Here is a 17,968-nt window from a genome sequence, read left to right on the forward strand (position 1 = left end):
AGAGGTAAGATAGTGGCAAAAAGAGAATTCTAATGCTCTATTTTGTGGTAGTGTGGTCGAGCAGTAAGCTTATCAGAAGGTAGTGTTAAGCATTTGTTGTACACACACAGGCAGTACATGAGGAACACACACTCAGACAATTCCAGGCCAATAGGTTTTTATATAGAAAAATCTTTTCTTAGTTTATTTTAAGAACCACGGGGAGGGGGGAGGGACACAAGTCAGCACAAAAAGTACACCCTCAGTGGCACGGGGGAGGCCGGGTGCAGAGTCCAAACAGGTGTCGGGTTTGCAATGGAGTTCAATGGGAGACCCGGGGGTCTCTTTAGTGAAGCAGGCAGGCAAGGGGGGGAGGGCTCCCCTGGGTAGCCACCACCTGGGCAAGGGAGAGGGCCACCTGGGGGTCGCTTTTGCACCGGAGGTCGGATCCTTCAGGTCCTGGGGGCTGCGGGTGCAGTGTCTTTACCAGGCGTCGGGGTTCTTAGAAGCAGGCAGTCACCGTAAGGGGGAGGCTCTGGATTCCCTCTGCAGGCGTCGCTGGGGGTGGGGGGGGGGAGGAAATCAGGGAGGTCAACTCTGGCTACTCACAGGGTCGCAGTTGCCGGGGAGTCCTCCCTGTAGTGTTGTTTCTCCGCAGGTCGAGCTGGGGGCGTCTGGTGCAGAGTGGAAAGTCTCATGCTTCCGGTGGGAAATGTGCAGTCCTTTAAAAGTTGTTTTTCTTGCAAAGTTGTTTCTTCTTTGGCGCAGATCCGCTGTCCTCATGAGTTCTTGGTCCTTTTAGATGCAGGGTAGTCCTCGGAGGCTTCAGAGGTCGCTGGACCCTGTGGAACGCGTCGCTGTTGCAGTTTTTTTTGAAGTGGGGAGACAGGCCGGTAGGGCTGGGACCAAAGCAGTTGGTGTCTCAGTCTTCTCTGCAGGGCTTTCAGGTCCGCAGTCCTTAGTCTTCAGGTTGCAGGAATCTAGTTTCTGGGGAGCCCCTAAATACTGAATTTAGGGGTGTGTTTAGGTCTGGGAGGGCAGTAGCCAGTGGCTACTGTCCTTGAGGGTAACTACACCCTCTTTGTGCCTCCTCCCTGAGGGGAGAGATACACATCCCTATTCCTATTGGGGGAATCCTCCAAAATCAAGATGGAGGATTTCTAAAGGCAGGTGTCACCTCAGCTCAGGGTACCTTAGGGGCTGTCCTGACTGGTGGGTGGTGACTCCTTGTTTTTCTCATTATCTCCCCTGGACTTGCCGCCAAAAGTGGGGGCTGTGTCCAGGGGGCGGGCATTTCTCCACTAGCTGGAGTGCCCTCTGGCATTGTAACACGAAGCCTGAGCCTTTGAGGCTCACTGCTAGGTGTTACAATTCCTGCGGGGGGGGGGGGAGGTGTGAAGCACCTCCACCCAGAGCAGGCTTTTGTTTCTGTCCTCGGAGCACAAAGGCCCTCACCACATGGGGTCAGAAACCCGTCTCTCAGCAGCAGGCTGGCACAGACCAGTCAGTCCTGCACTGAACAATTGGGTAAAATACAGGGGGCATCTCTAAGATGCCCCCTGTGTGCATTTTTTTTAATAAATCCAACACTGGAATCCGTGTGGGCTTATTATTCTGAGATGTTTGATACCAAACTTCCCAGTATTCAGTGTAGCCATTATGGAGCTGTGGAGTTCGTTTTTGACAGACTCCCAGACCATATACTCTTATGCCTACCCTGCACTTACAATGTCTAAGATTTTGCTTAGACACTGTAGGGGCATAGTGCTCATGCACTTATGCCCTCACCTGTGCCTACCTTAGGGCTGCAAGGCCTGCTAGAGGGTTGACTTACCTATGCCACAGGCAGTGTGAGGTTGGCATGGCACCCTGAGGGGAGGGGCATGTCGACTTAGTCATTTTCTCCCCACCAACACACACAAGCTGGCAAGCAGTGTGCATGTGCTGAGTGAGTGGTGCCCAGGGTGGCATAAGATATGCTGCAGCCCTTAGAGACCTTCCCTGACATCGGGGCCCTTGGTACCAGGGGTACCAGTTACAAGGGACTTACCTGGATGCCAGGGTGTGCCAATTGTGGAAACAAAGGTACAGTTTAGGGGAAAGAACACTGGTGGCAGGCCTCAGCACACTTTCAAATCATAACTTGGCATCAGCAAAGGCAAAAAGTCAGGGGGTAAACATGCCAAGGAGGCATTTCCTTACAGCGGTCATGTCAGGACCCTGTGCCACAGACCATAATTAACACACCTGCATCAATGACCGGTTGGGGAGCCGATCTCCACAATCCTACTGTACAGGGAGAATGGGACTCACTTATCCCAATTGTCCCTTCTAGCACAGACAGTTTGGAAATGGGCAATTCAGTTTCATTCAACTACTAATAGAGTATGTCCTAGGGATACACAACCTACTAGGGGGCCTGTTGAGCAGGATGCAGCAACAAATATACGAATGGGAGATTCACCCTCCAGTAATTCAACAGTACTTTCACATGTGGGGAACACTAGACAGACCTTTTCGCAACAAGCGGAAACGCAACATGCCCAAACTTCGCATCAATGTCCCCACACCCTCGATCCAAGGGCAATGCTCTATGGATCAATTGGTCAGGGATATTTGCTTATGCTTCACTTCTTCAAAAAACCCCACCACCATCCCCACCCCCATACCATTTCTGGTAAACAAGATCTGTCAGGCCACCCTCAATAAGATACTCATAGCTCCTACGTTGGCATGGCAACCCTGGTGCACAACACTGTTGGATCTGTCTGTAGTGCCACATCACAAGCTTCCAAACACATCAGACCTATTGACTCAGAACAAAGGTCAAATTAGACATCCCAATCCCAGTGTGCTCAACCTGCCGATTTGGATCCTGAGGTCATAGAATTTGGATATCTACAGCTTCCATAAGATTGTATGGACATTCTAAAAGAAGCACGCACACCTACAACTAGACAGCGCTATGCAGCTAAATGGGAACATTTTGTATACTACTGTCAACCGAAAAACATTGAAAGCATCAGTACAGGATGTTGTTTATTTGCTTCACTTATAAAAAGCAAATCTAGCTCAGTCATCTATTTAAAATTAATCTAACAGCAATATCAGCTTACCTCCAAAACAAACATACTTCTCTGTTTAGAATACCTGTCGTTTAAGCTTGTATGGAAAGTCTCAAGAGTTATTCCACCATCTCCTGCCTGGAATCTTAACATCGTGCTCACAAGACTAATGGGTCCACCTTTTGAACCCATGCATTCTTGCGCTCTCCAGCTTCTCTAATGGAAGGTTGGTTTTCTAGTAGCAATTATTTCCTTAAGGAGAGTTAGTGAAATCCAAGCATTAACTTTAGAAGAACCTTTCTTCTAAATTTACAAGACTAAAACAGTTAGGACAAATCCAAAATTCAGTGAATTGCCAGTCTTCTTTCCACAGCCAGATTTAGTTGCCCAAAAAGCTCTTGACACTCTTGATGTCAGAAGAGCTCATGTATTGCATAGAACAAAAGTTTTCAGAAAATCTAAGCAACTTTTTGTACCTTTCCAGTAACCTCATAAGGGCAATCCTATTTTAAAACCAGGATTAGCTAGATGGATAATAAACATTTTTCTATCTTGTTATCTTAAAGCTAAAAGACCGTTATTAGTAACTCCTAAAGCACATCCTACTAGAAAGAAAGGAGCTTCAATTGCATTCTTAGGAAATATACAAATGGCAGACATATGCAAAGCAGTCTCATGGTCCACACCACACACTTTTACTAAACACTACTGTGTGGATGTGTTGTTGCCAACAGGCAAACGTTGGTCAATCAGTGCTTAAAACACTATTTCAAGCTACTCCAACTCCTACAGGCTAGCCACTGCTTTGTTTAGGAGGGAACTGCTTTTCAGTCTATGCAAAGCATGTGTATCTGCAGCTACATGTGCCATTGAACGGAAAATGTCACTTGCCCAATAGACATGTTTGTGGCATGTAGTGCTGCAGATTCACATGACATGCAGACTTATGCAAAGCATGTGAATCTGCAGGACTACATGTCACAAACAGATGTCTACTGGGTAAGTGACTTTCTAGATCTAGAGATGTATAGATAGATGTATATCTAGATGTGTTGGTAGATGTGAGTGTTGATAGGTGTAGATACTGATACTTATATATAATCTTGTTGGATAGAAGTAGTCCTTTGTTGCAAATGCATTGTATATGAGTATTGGCATGCCCTATATTTCATTTCAATAAATGTTATCCTGCTTAACTCTATTGGATGTTTGTTATACTGCCAACTACTCTAGATTCACACATCCTTAAAGGGTCTGGTGCTGAAGAAAGTATTTACCTGTAACTGCAGTTCTCTTGCGTTGCTATCTTTTGATAGCTTCAATTGTTCATTGTCTGGCTTGGAATATCTGGTAGCAGGAGAAAGCAGTAAAATTGTGATCACCCACAATTGGCATACTGGTGCCCTCTTACATGTCCCTAGTTTATGGGACCAAGGGCACTGGGGCACCAGGAGTTCCCCCATGGGCTGCAGCATGTATTGTACCATCCATGGGAGCCCATCCAAAATGTCTGCAGGCCTGCCATTGCAGCTTGCGTGAAAAGGCACCCTTTCACTACAGGTCACTGTAAGTCACCCTTAAGGTAGGCCTTCCTAGCCCAGAGGGCAGAGTGCAGGTCCCTGTATGTGAGGGCACCCCTGCATGAGCACAGGTGCCCACTACAAACAAGTCCCATTACACTGGACTTCATAAGTGCGGTGAAGCTATTTTAGCTGTGTACTGGACACTGGTCACTCACTGTGTCCAGCTTCACAATGGTAACTCCAAACCTAGGCTTGTTTGATATCAAACATGTCGGAATCCTACCTCAATACTGTTGCTTGTATTGGTTGTATGATTCCATGCACTCTTGGTCTCCTTAGAGGACCCCAGTATTGCTCCTACCAGTCTTCTGGGGAAGGCAGAACAAAATCTTTCCTGTGGGAGAGGGAAGTAACACCACCTCTAGGCAATAGGTGTTACATGGCTTGGGATGGTTACCCCCGGTCCCTGCTCTGACGCAAAACTGGACAAAGGAGAGTGACCACTCCCCCTGTCCATCGCCACCCCAGGAGTGGTACCCAGAGCTCTTCCAGGTGGCCACTTGATTCTGCCAGCTTAAATCCAAGGTGGGCAGAGGTCCCTGGCAGCATCTGAGTGGCCAGGTCAGGCAGGTGACGTCACAGACCCCTCCTGATAGGGATAGTCTAGCTCAGTGTAGCCCCAGCCCTTCTTCCTGCAAAGCAGTTTACTCTGCTGCTCCAGCAACGTGTGCTGAATGGGCCTCACTGCGACTTACTATGCCTTCTGCCTGTGCCTCTACATCTTTCATTCCACTGTTAGTATAGGGTTTCACCCTCCCATAGGGCCCTTGCTATTTTTGCTAAGTATTGCTAATGCTTGTTGTATGCTATCTACTGTTTGCTAATGTGTATGTAAATAGTGTGTACTTACCTCCAGTTAGGTGAAACTGCCTATAAGTATTCTAATGTTGTGTTACTATTATAAAGTACCTTTTATTTTTCTAACATTGTGTTTCTTTCATGTGTGATGAGTTGCCGTGTGACTGTAGTGGTATTGCATAAGCTTTGCATGTCTCCTAGATGAGTCTTGGATGATCATCCACAGCTACCTCTAGAGAGTCCTGGCTTCCTAGACACTGCCTACACTTTACTAATATCGGATCCCGGGACCTGGTATAAGGTGATAACATCATAGGGGCTCACCATACATCAGGCCAGCTTCCTACGCTAACCTCCTAGTGACACTGTTATGTTCCTTTCCCCATCTACTGTGGAATTGACCTAGCCTATCATAAGCCTCCATAGTACTGCATTATATTCTTGATAGATATAGATATATATATAGATATTTTTTTGTTACCTCAATTTTCTGCCATGATTGACTGAAAAGCCTTTTCAGATTTCTTTGGAAAGAAAGATCTGTACTTATGAATCAAATGAGCAATGTGTTTATTGCCTTTATCCTGTGGATAAGGCTTCACACCAACATTTTTAATGCCTTTCCTTCCAATGCTCTGAAGTATGGCGAGAGGAGGTTGCTATGGTTGCTGGAGAAAAAGAAATCCATTCCTGAGGGATTTCCCCCTAGTCTGGTGGATGAGTCTGTGAATTGCTCCACCAAGCACACCACTTATTTAGTACTCAAAGGCAATATGAGCTGTCCAGAGCTGGACTTGCAACCTAAAGCACCTGCAGCCACTTCACAGAAAAAAAAAATCCTTAGTTTAAAAAAAAGAATCTAGCTCTTGATGGCCTGACTGAACTGCCTCCCGCACCCATAACATCAGTCATCCTACACAACCTGGAAAATCCTCATTGTGAAGGCAAACCTCATCTGACTGAAAGGTCTTTGTGAATGACAGCCCCTTAATCGGCAAATTAATAATTGATTACCACCTCAAGGATTTCTTTCCTACCACTCTCAGATGACCCATCTTGCACCAAAGATAACCAGCTAGAAGACGGTGGAGGAGGATTTTGTGTGTATATGTAAAAAAAAAAAAAAAAAACACACACCCCGCCCCATAGTACTGTTCAGATGACTAGCATAAAAGAATGATTTAGCACCTCAAGAGGTCTTGCTGTCAGAAGTTCTAATAGTGCTAGATTTTGATTAATCAAAATAATGTATGCATTCTGTTAGGGTGCAGTGTACCAATATATTTGTTTTTGGTATTACAGTATAGCCCCTCACTCTTTACAGTCCTGTAAAGACCCATTGTAGGAAACTGGACGTGTGTGTGTTTTTTTTTTTTTTTTTGTGCAGCTATCACACCCCTACTTTTTACCCCATTTGAACCTCTAGATGCTGGTCTATTTTTTTTTTAATTTTTTTTTTTAAATAGATGTACACTGGAACCTGCTAATTAGGTTCCAGTGTGCTTTCCTCTAAAAACAACCAGGTCAGTTGTGAAACAATTGACAGGACTTTAGCACCCCTGTAAGTCTCTAATAAATGGTACCTGGGACATGGGTACTACAGAGGGACGCATGGTCAACAGCATGAATTGTGCCACCCTTAGGGACTGCACATACAAATTGCACACTTCCTGCCATTTCAGTCTGCCTGTCATGGTGCAAGCTATGAATGAAAACACGTGGTCACTGCACGTATTATATGTAACTCACCCGTACGGCAGGTCTTAAGAGCCTTTAGGCAGGGTGCTTTATACCTGAGGGCACGTCTACATGAGCCGATATGCCCCTGTAATGTTCAGTTTAATTGCTACATATTGCAAATGAACAGGGAAGCCATCGTAAGGTATGCACTGGGCACTCGCCATTACGAGTTACTCAGCTACGTGATGGTTTCACTGAAATCTATGGTGCTAGGCATCATGCAATTTGTCTTCATGATACCAGACTGATGCGAGTTTAAGATTTACTATGACATGCACCCAGAGGTGCCCCCTGAAACCTACTAGTCCTTTAGTGTGCTGACTGGTATCGCCCAGCCTCCCACCGTAGACATGTTCCTGACCACCGTGAGGTGAGAGCCTGTGCTTGAGAGGCCAGAAAAACTGCCTACCCTGAAGGGAGATGTTACCACCTCCTGCAGGATGGCTAGTGAATCTGCACACCAAGGCCAGGAACTTAAAAAATCCCTACTACCTTTGATATGGGACCCAGGCTTTCCCAGGCCTAGCAGCTGCCACTCCCCTGAGGCCCATTTGGCACCAAGGCAGGTGGGACATTAGTTATGCAGGTAGGTGTTGCCCTACCAGGCTGGACACACCCTTCGAGTGGGCAGCCTGATGTGATCCACGAAGGAAGGGTTCCACCATCTGGTTTATGGTCTAACTAGGAATTCTGGGACCGGGTATAGCCCCACCCCCTCCCCCAATAAGTGGTCACTTAGGGGGTGTAGTCACACAAGGGTAAATAGCAGATTGGCTACTACTCCACCCTACCCTAAACTGAGTATTTGGGTGGCCAGCTGACACCAGAAGAATGGATTCGATTGACTAAAGAGCCAACCAACGTGGGAACAGATGACGAGCCTGGACTTTTGGCACCAAACCTGGTCTACCTGCTGCTGTCCCAATGACTGCCCGGACCACACTCGTTCTGCAGCTGTGCATCTCTCAAAAGCACCAGAGGGCTGCCAGCACTTCGTAAACTAGCCAAGCATCTTCCTTGAAGTGGAGGAGCCACTTCCCTACAGGCACCAACCCTGAGGTCCAGTCCGCTGACCACTGGGACCCCCGACACAGCAGACACCCAGGGAAAGCAGAGCTCAAGGAGGACCGACCCGTCTTCCACAAAATTTGGAAACTCGAGGTCTGCCAGGTGTCGGCGTGCACCAGTACCTAGGGTACTGGAGCAGTTGCATGGTGAGAGCCTTTGTGCTTGGGTCGTCGGGAACAAAGGCTGCTCTGGCAGGGGTGTTAACACACCCCTCCCAACAGGATGATCTGCATTCCAATGCATGGGAGCTTCTAAGAGGCCCACTGCCCTTGGTATGCGGATTTGGCCAATTTGGCCTAGCCCAAGTTGAAGTGGGCCAACTGTGCCAGTGTAGTCCCCAGGCCCTCAAGAGCCAAAGCTCACCTTTGGTTTTCCAACATTGGGCTTCCCAATGCAGTCTGCAGCCTCTTTCTGCCCGCCCTTTCAACCACGAGTATCACCAGAAACTGACTCCAAAAGACACCACTGCACACGAGCTCCACAGCCCGAGAAAGTGGGCCAGCATGGTCCCTACTTGCCTGAGAATCTCAAGGGTCGAGCCACCCAGTGGGTTCCACTGGACCGGCTGCCTAGTCCCTGCTTTTGCAGCCTTTCTGATCTAATCTATCTCCATTGAAGTGAATGGGACACCTGACACAGTAACACCTCTGCACCTGGATGCTCCAGCGCCCCTATTGATAAACTACTGGTGTGGCCTGTGACCTTGCCCCATACTCTCAAAGTAAGCACAGTTCTGAAAAGAGCACCCAACACTGAAAAGCACCTCTGCACCCGGATGTCCCAGTACCTCCTTGGACCTTGCCTACCTTAACTCCAAATGATGGGTCCTGTAAGTTGCTTGTCCCGTATGCAGTATGTGTTTTTTTTTTTTTTTGTTTTTTCATGGGATCACATTACCGCTCCCAAAAATTGATGTCCACTTTTGAAAACTGTAAACTCAGAAGTACTACACCTGATTCCGATCTTGATATCAACATTTATGTAAGTGTGATTTTTATAAATTGGTGTCTGATTTCCCCATTTATTGTCTTACTTACGGCCTTTGTTTTAGCAATACATGCTAAGCACTACCCTCTGTCTAACTGCTTGCCCAATCTACAACAAAGGAGTGCATTTGGGGTGTCTCCTTCCTCTGTAAAGAGTCCAAGCAAACCCTAGAGGAATTACAAAGTACACCTAATCTTATTTTTTTTAAGTCCACTCTGAAGAGCCAGCTTCTACAGGGTGTAGAAGTAAAATTGTATGACCGTGTCTAAAACCGCACTTTTAAATCTAGGGGTATCAGAGCCTGGGATTTGCTAACATCTGCGGTGCTGCAAAGAGTTTCAGTGGCTGTTAAGAGTTGTTTAGTGCTGTGTGATGGCCTAAAACCATTTTGGGAATTGTCTAGAATTTGGTTTTGTTTTAAAAAGTTGGTTAGTAGATTAACATGCTTATCCACAACCAAGCATAGACCTGGCATAAGGGAAATGGGGGTTATCGTTTTCTGGGTGAGTGGCATCTAATGAGTGCTTTCTCAGAAGAGGGATAGCCTTGGCATGTTTCCAAGATAATGGTACTTCTGCTGTGCTGAACGGGAGGTTGGCTATTTGAAGAAAGGTAGGTGTGATGCTCTCCTCAAATTTGTTGGAATGGCATTAAGTTATAAATGTGGGTGTATATTGTAAGTAACCTGTCTGCAGTATTAAAAGTAATCTAAAGTTGTATTGCAATGGTTTAGTCTCCTGTGTTGTCTTAGCAATTGAGACTTTAAATAGGAGTTCCTCGCAAGAAGGGATGCGGTCAGATTTTCAGCCTTGCCAGTTACTTCCACAGTTTACATGAATCAAAATTTTACAAGAGGCTAAATGGTAGTACAGTGTTATGAATGCCTAAAATACAAAAAATGGAAGTCCTGGAGACAACTGGATATGTGGTATGCAATTTTGCATGTTTTGTCTGTTTACGTTGGCTTCTTCCCTTCCAGCAACTTTGCAATCTTTATTGCAGGCCAGTTTAGAGGTATAGTTGGGGCCTGTTGTCAAATGATAAATGTTAAAGTAAATGTGCCCTGTTTATGAACCAGGTTCTCATGTACTTGAAGCCACCTTGAAATACTACTGAAATGTATTTGTATAACTGTCAGAAATGTACTTTAATTAGGACTATTTGTACTGTAGGTTTCCTTTGCCTTGTTTTGAGCAATAAGTTTGTTAATTTTTTTTATTTATTTTTATTAGCCCCCTAAAAAGAAAGCAAAGAAGGAGAAAGAAAAGGAGAAACCAAAACGTAAAAGTACTCCCAAAACTACTCCAAAAGGCAAAAAAAATGTCAAGTCTGCTCACGTTAAAAAAGCAGATAGCAGTACAACTAAAAAGAATCAGTCTAACTCAAAGAAAGGTAACTATTGTCAATTTTTCTTTATTTTATACGCAAGGCTTCTGGGATGTTATAAAATTAAGTAATCTGACATTTAGAGCGTTTTTGGATTATGGTATACAGATTGACTCTTAGAAAAAGACCCTGCTATAGTGTGTTTTTTTTTTCTTACGTTTTTATACATATACTTTTTCTTAAAAAAATAATCAATCTATTCATTTTTACAGATTTTATTGTATTGTAAATCCACCTGTCAGACTATTGGCTAGTCATCACCTGTTTTTCTAAAATGTGTATTTATTTTTATATATTTATTTATGAGTAATATGTTAGTGTAGCCTGAAATGCTTGAGGAATAGCATACCACCTATATGTGGAGCACTGAGTTTGACCTTTTTAATGTGTAAACTTTAAAAAATGCTTCTTTTTGAAGCACTCTACGTTGAGGGATTCTTCCAGCAGGTCTTTTCAGTTGTTTGTGAAATGGTTGTGTAAGATGCATACAAAGAACACCATACACACTAGACTGAGTAGGACTTGCAGTATTCAATGTCCAGAGAATTCTTACCAGCAGTAACCCTAATCCTCTGCCTGAGATCACCCTTCTAACCATAGGGCCGTCTCTGTATTTCCGGTAGCCTCTCAGCCTAGTTTTCATGCAAAACCAATGTTGCCTTCAGTCCATCCATTTTCTCACACTTCCTGATTCTCCACCTTTAGAAGATCTCGCCACCTTTTAAGGAAGACCTGGTGAGAGGTGCTGCCAAACATATCATTGCTATCACAAGCCAGCCAAAGACCTCGTTCTTTGAGACTGCACCTTTTCAGTTGTAAGGACTCTGTTGCAGGAAATGGATGCTGTTGGTCGAACGTTCTGTGGTATCGATCTGGCCCTTAATCATTTCTCATGGAGTCGGTTTAATGGCCTTAAGCCTAACTGACAATCCCCCACCTCTCTTTTTCTGGGACCACTCTTTGTTGACATGCACACGATGAAATACAGTGCATGAAAGAGTTGGAGACGGCAGAAGCTGTGGGCCTTAAAAAAAAACGTAATGAGTACAGAAAACAATCTCACAACTGGCTTTAGCCCCTTCGCTGCCAGGCCTTTTCCCCCCTCCTGTGTCGGGCCTTTTTTTTGCCTATTTGGAATAGTTCTCGCTTAGGCCCTCATAACTTTTTGTCCACGTAAGCTATCCACGCCAAATTTGCTCTCCCCCCCCCCCCCCCCCCCCCCCCCCCCCCCCCCCAACAACATCCTAGGGATTCTAGAGGTACCTAGACTTTGTGGGCTCCACTGAAGGAGGCCAAGAAATTAGCCAAAATACAGTGAAAATTTCGTTTAAAAAAAAAGGGGGGGGGGGCTGCAGAAGGCTTGTGGGTTTTTTTTCCCTGAAAATGGCATCAACAAAGGGTATGTGGTGCTAAAATCACCAGCTTCCCGTCTTTCCGGAACAGGCAGACTTGAATCCGATAAAACAATTTTGGCATTTTACTGGGACATACCCCATTTTTACGAATTATTTTTTTTTGTGTGTGTGCTTTAAGCCTCCTTCCAGTCAGTGACAGAAATGGGCGTGAAACCAATGCTGGATCTCAGAAACCTCTACATTTCTGAAAAGTAGACAAAATTCTGAATTCAGCAAGGGGTAATTTGTGTAGATCCTACAAGGGTTTCCTACAGAAAATAACTGGAAAAAATAATATTGAAATTGAGGTGAAAAAAAACAGCAATTTTTCTCTGCGTTTTATTCTAACTTTTTCCTGCAATGTCAGATTTTTTTAAAGCAATATACTGTTAAGTCCGCTGGACTCTTCTGGTTGCGGGGGATATTTAGCGCTTGTAGGTTCATCAAGAACCCTAGGTACCCAGAGCCAATAAATGAGCTGCACCCTGCAGTGCGTTTTCATTCTATACCGGGTATACAGCAATTTATTTGCTGAAATATAAAGAGTGAAAAATAGCTATCAAGAAAACCTTTGTGTTTCCAAAATGGGCACAAGATAAGGTGTTGAGGAGCAGTGGTTATTTGCACATCTCTTAATTCCGGGGTGCCCATTCTAGCATGTGAATTACAGGGCATTTCTCAAATAGACGTCTTTTTTTACACACACTTATATTTGGAAGGAAAAAATGTAGAAAAAGACAAGGGGCAATAACACTTATTTTGCTATTCTGTGTTCCCCCAAGTCTCCCAATAAAAATGATACCTCCCTTGTGTGGGTAGGCCTAGCGCCCGCGACCGGAAATGCCCCAAAACACTACGTGGACACATCCCATTTTTTGACAGAAAAGAGTTTTTTTTGCGAAGTGCCTACCTGTAGATTTTGGCCTCTAGCTCAGCCGGCACCTAGGGAAACTTACCAAACCTGTGCATCATTGAAAACTAGAGACCTAGGGGAATCAAAGATGGGGTGACTTGTGGGGCTCTGATCAGGTTCTGTTACCCAGAATCCTTTGCAAACCTCAAAATTTGGCTTAAACACGTTTTCCTCACTTTTCGGTGACAAAGTTCGGGAATCTAAGAGGATCCACAAATCTTCTTCCACCCAGCGTTCCCCCAAGTCTCCCGATAAAAATGATACCTCACTTGTGTGGGTGGGCCAGGTGCCTGCAACAGAAAAAGGCCACAAACTTATAGAGATTATGGGGGGATAGCACAGCGAGTTGATAAACACATATTCTTCTTTTATACATCTTCAGGCTGACTCTGCTTTGGGGACCCACACAAGTGAGGTGTCATTTTACTTGGGAGACTGAGGGGGAACGCTGGGGAGTAGGAATTTTGTGCTGGAGTGGTGATCGTACAAACGAAAGTCAGGAAAATATGCTTTTTGTTTTAAGTAAATTTTGAGGTTTGCAGAAGTCAAGGGTAAGGAAATGTTGGGGGATCCATGCAAGCCACACCTCCCTGGACTCCTTGGGGTGTCTAGTTTCTAAAAAATGTCTGGGTTTGGTAGGTTTCCCTAGATGAAGGCCGCACCCAGGACCAAAAACATAGGTGCCCCCTCCCCCCAAACACAGGTAGTTTTGTAATATATCATTTTGATGTGTCCACATACGTCTGATGTGCCAAACTCTAAAATTGTGAAAAGAAACACACTTAGGTTATGTGAAAGACCCCTCACCCACCAACCAAGTTGGTGGCATGCTTCATCATCGGGGTACCACCTGAGACACCTAGCGAGTCACTTGTGCTGCGGCGCCCGATTACAGCGGAGCCGTTTTTTAAAATTTTTACCACACATACTGGTTGGATTTGGCACGAGGGTGAGTGATTCAGTAGATAAAATTTTATTAACAAGAGATTTCACAAAGGTGAAATGCACTGGTAACTGAAAGGCCAAAAAACTGAACCAATGACTCGCAGCTCGTGAGCTGTAAAGCCACGGCAAGGCACCAACCGCTTTATAGTCCATTCACACACCTTTCATACACGACATGCACAAGACCATTCGCGCCACGGGCCCAGCACATTACAACACTCGCATCGACTTACCGCACCAGTCAAGGGGCCATCACTTTCATACGCCCACATGCCTGATACAGCAATCACACCTGCTGATGAGTGTGGACTGGCGTTTGGCTGGCACTGCCAGCCAGGCACCACCCCACGCACACCGCCAGCACTTTTTGTTTATAAACAACAAAGAAACCACTAACTAAAGTACAAAACTACAAACACAAAAGCTCTAACTAAATACATGACAGTAATGCCAACCGTGATACTGAACATATGAAACTATAAAAAAGGGCAGTTTACGCTCACGGTATTTCCCAAAACTTTTTCCTAGTGTGGTAACTTCTAAAACAGCCGGGCACACACAGCCCAGGCTTTAAAGGGCATTCGGGGCAGTACATCTGGCTCTCCCTCCGGATTGCTCTCCGGGCACATACTCTACATTTCTTTGTGGGCAAGTCTTTTTTGGGAGTGGGAGGAATGTGATCTGGAAAGTGGCGTTCTTTCAAACTAGCCACTTCCTCCACCACTTCTACTTTAGGAACTCTTGCCCATTCCACCACAATAAGGCTCTATCACTGACGCCTGAAATTTAACAAATGTCATCCTTGACTCAGGTGAACAATCCTTGAACACAATAAAAGCATTAAAAGTTGCCAAATGAAAAATGTAGGGCCAACTTTTTATATCGCACGTAAGACTGACGAAGAGCAGTGTAAGGTTACAAGCTCTGATCTATATCGACACCACCCATGTGCCTATTGTAGTCCAAAATGCACGCAGGTTTGCGCACTTCCGCAACCTGACCCCAAACAGTCAAAGGGGAAGTACTCTCATCATGGATGGTAGATAACTCTGAAATTCAGACAGGAGGGATGTGTACATGCTATCAGCTCATTATTCTGCAAGGCTCTGCACTGTCCCCTCAAGTTTTTTTTTTTTTTTTTTTTTTTTTTTTTTTTTTTTAACAGACCAGCTCCCTTGGATAGCCTTTCCGGTTAGAACGGATTGTGCCACAAGCAACAGTGTCCACTCTAAACTCCTTGAACTGCACTCCAGTGTAGAAATTATCTACGTACAAATGGTGACCTTTGTTAAACAGTCGTCTACCAATTTCCCACACAATTTTTTCGCTAACTCCAAAAGTGGCCGGACAACCAGGAGGGTCAATACTGGAATCCCTACCAGTGTAGACCCGGAAATTATACACATAATCCTGTACTGCTTTCTGACGGCATATACAATTTGATCCCATACTGTGCCCTCTTACTAGGAATGTATTGCTTAAAAACTAAACTCCCCTTGAAAAGGACCAACAACTCGTCCACACTTAACTCTTTGCCTGGAACATAGACCTCTGAAAAACGATCTACAAAATGATCAAGGACAGGCCTAATCTTAAAAAGACGGTCACCATCAGGGTGATCTTGTGGCAAGGCTAAAGCATTGTCTACAAAATGCAGCATATAAAGAAGCAAATAGCTATTACGTGTCCTAGTTGCAGGAAATATAGCCGTTGCCATCAAGGGACTAGTAGACCAATACGAAGCCAGTGACGGCTTCCTGATCAACCCTATCAAAAAAGTCAAACCTAAACTTGTTCATCTCTTCCACATATGTGGGACCCACTGAGTAGCTCTAGATTGAGGCCTAAGTCTGGCACCTTTGTCCTTCAAATATTGCTCTGCATACAAATTAGTCTGCTCCACAGTCTCTTCCAAAAATACATCATCCAAGTGAAAGAAATGGACAGGCAAAAAGTTTTCCGTATTGAGACTACACCCTGGGAGACCAGTAAATGCAGGTAACTGTGGCTGCTCCATGTTTGGGGCAATCCAGGTGTCAGGTCTTCTAATGGGAAACCCTTCAGCCCCAAGCCGCTGCACTCTTGGCACATCAATGTCCTCCTCTAAAACAGGCCCTTCATCTGCACTGAGAGTAGCTTCCTCATCATAAGAATACTCTCGGACAGAAAACTCACTGCCAGAATCTCACATCTCACTTCCTCCTCTGCCTCAGATGCAGAGTCAGTTTCGTAATCATGGTCTGAAGACGACTCGGAGCATGCCAACAACCTGCTGAGCGGTCACTGCGGCTAGCCATGATCCTCACTAACAACAAATGGACTGCCGCCAACAACTACCACTCACTTGCCTGAAAAAGGTCGGGCGGCGAATGGGGGTGCCCCAGCACAAAAACCAAAGGTGCCACCAGCTCCACACACACACACACACACACACACACACACACACACACACACGTTAGGGGGGCGTTCCTTGCCAAAGGGGGCACCCCCAGAACAAAACCAAAAAAAAATCCCTGCTGAATTGGTGGTTTCTGCCCTCCTTGGGGGTAGCGATGGCCAATACGAAATTTCTCCCCTTATTGGGGGGGGAGCGACCCTTGCCCAAGGGGTGCCCCCAACACACACACAGCACAATCCCTTGTGCCGAGTGGGTTATGACCCCCCCCCCCCCCCCCAAAAAAAAAACAAAGAAAATAATTTCCCTGGTGTCTAGTGGTTTTCGGATAACCGAGGGGCTCTCAAATCACCCCACGATCTGTTTCATATGTAGTAAGAAAGAATGTTGGTTCTCACATTTTTCAGGCATGTACTACTGTGGACATCTTGGCCTGCCAACTGACTTCAGTTGGCCAGACAGTATAAGTATTGACATCTGGATCAGCCACCACTTAAGGAGATTAATGCTTTGTGTAAAGAAATGGCTCCCTGTTGCAGTTACCCCCCACTTTTTGCCTGATACTGATGCTGACTTGACTGAGAAGTGTGCTGGGACCCTGCTAACCAGGCCCCAGCACCAGTGTTCTTTCACCTAAAATGTACCATTGTTTCCACAATTGGCACAACCCTGGCACCTAGGTAAGTCCCTTGTAACTGGTACCCCTGGTACCAAGGGCCCTGATGCCAGGGAAGGTCTCTAAGGGCTGCAGCATGTCTTATGCCACCCTAGGGACCCCTCACTCAGCACAGACACACTGCTTGCCAGCTTGTGTGTGCTGATGGGGAGAAAATGACTAAGTCGACATGGCACTCCCCTCAGGGTGCCATGCCAACCTCCCACTGCCTGTGGCATAGGTAAGTCACCCCTCTAGTAGGCCTTACAGCCCTAAGGCAGGGTGCACTATACCACAGGTGAGGGCATATGTGCATGAGCACTATGCCCCTACAGTGTCTAAGCAAAACCTTAGACATTGTAAGTGCAGGGTAGCCATAAGAGTATATGAGCTGGGGGTCTGTCAAAAACGAACTCCACAGCTCCATAATGGCTACACTGAATACTGGGAAGTTTAGTATCAAACTTCTCAGAATAATAAACCCACACTGATGCCAGTGTTGGATTTATAAAAAAATGCACACAGAGGGCATCTTAGAGATACCCCCTGTATTTTACCCAATTGTTCAGTGCAGGACTGACTGGTCTGTGCCAGCCTGCTGCTGAGAGACGAGTGTCTGACCTCATGCGGTGAGAGCCTTTGTGCTCTCTGAGGACAGAAACAAAGCCTGCTCTGGGTGGAGGTGCTTCACACCTCCCCCCTGCAGGAACTGTAACACCTAGCAGTGAGCTTCAAAGGCTCAAGCTTCGTGTTACAATGCCCCAGGGCACTCCAGCTAGTGGAGATGCCCGCCTCCTGGACCCAGCCCCCACTTTTGGCGGCAAGTCCAGGAGAGATAATGAGAAAAACGAGGAGGAGTCACTGGCCAGTCAGGACAGCCCCTAAGGTGTCCTGAGCTGAGGTGCCTCTGACTTTTAGAAATCCTAGGGATAGGAATGGTACCCCCTCCCCTTGGGAGGAGGCACAAAGAGGGTGTACCCACCCTCAGGGCTAGTAGCCATTGGCTACTAACCCCCCAGACCTAAACACGCCCTTAAATTTAGTATTTAAGGGCTTCCCT

General features: G+C 45.7%; 1 protein-coding gene across 1 annotated transcript in view; it reads left to right on the forward strand.

The window, feature by feature from the left end:
* Positions 1 to 17,968, forward strand: part of DEK (DEK proto-oncogene) — a 109,090-nt gene that overhangs the window by 30,977 nt on the left and 60,145 nt on the right. The window contains exon 8 of the mRNA XM_069218237.1: positions 10,453 to 10,612. Coding sequence (XP_069074338.1) covers positions 10,453 to 10,612 — 160 coding nt within the window. The remainder of the gene's footprint in view (positions 1 to 10,452; positions 10,613 to 17,968) is intronic.

Source organism: Pleurodeles waltl, chromosome 2_1 (genome assembly GCF_031143425.1).
Source record: "Pleurodeles waltl isolate 20211129_DDA chromosome 2_1, aPleWal1.hap1.20221129, whole genome shotgun sequence".
Taxonomy (NCBI): Eukaryota; Metazoa; Chordata; class Amphibia; order Caudata; family Salamandridae; genus Pleurodeles; species Pleurodeles waltl.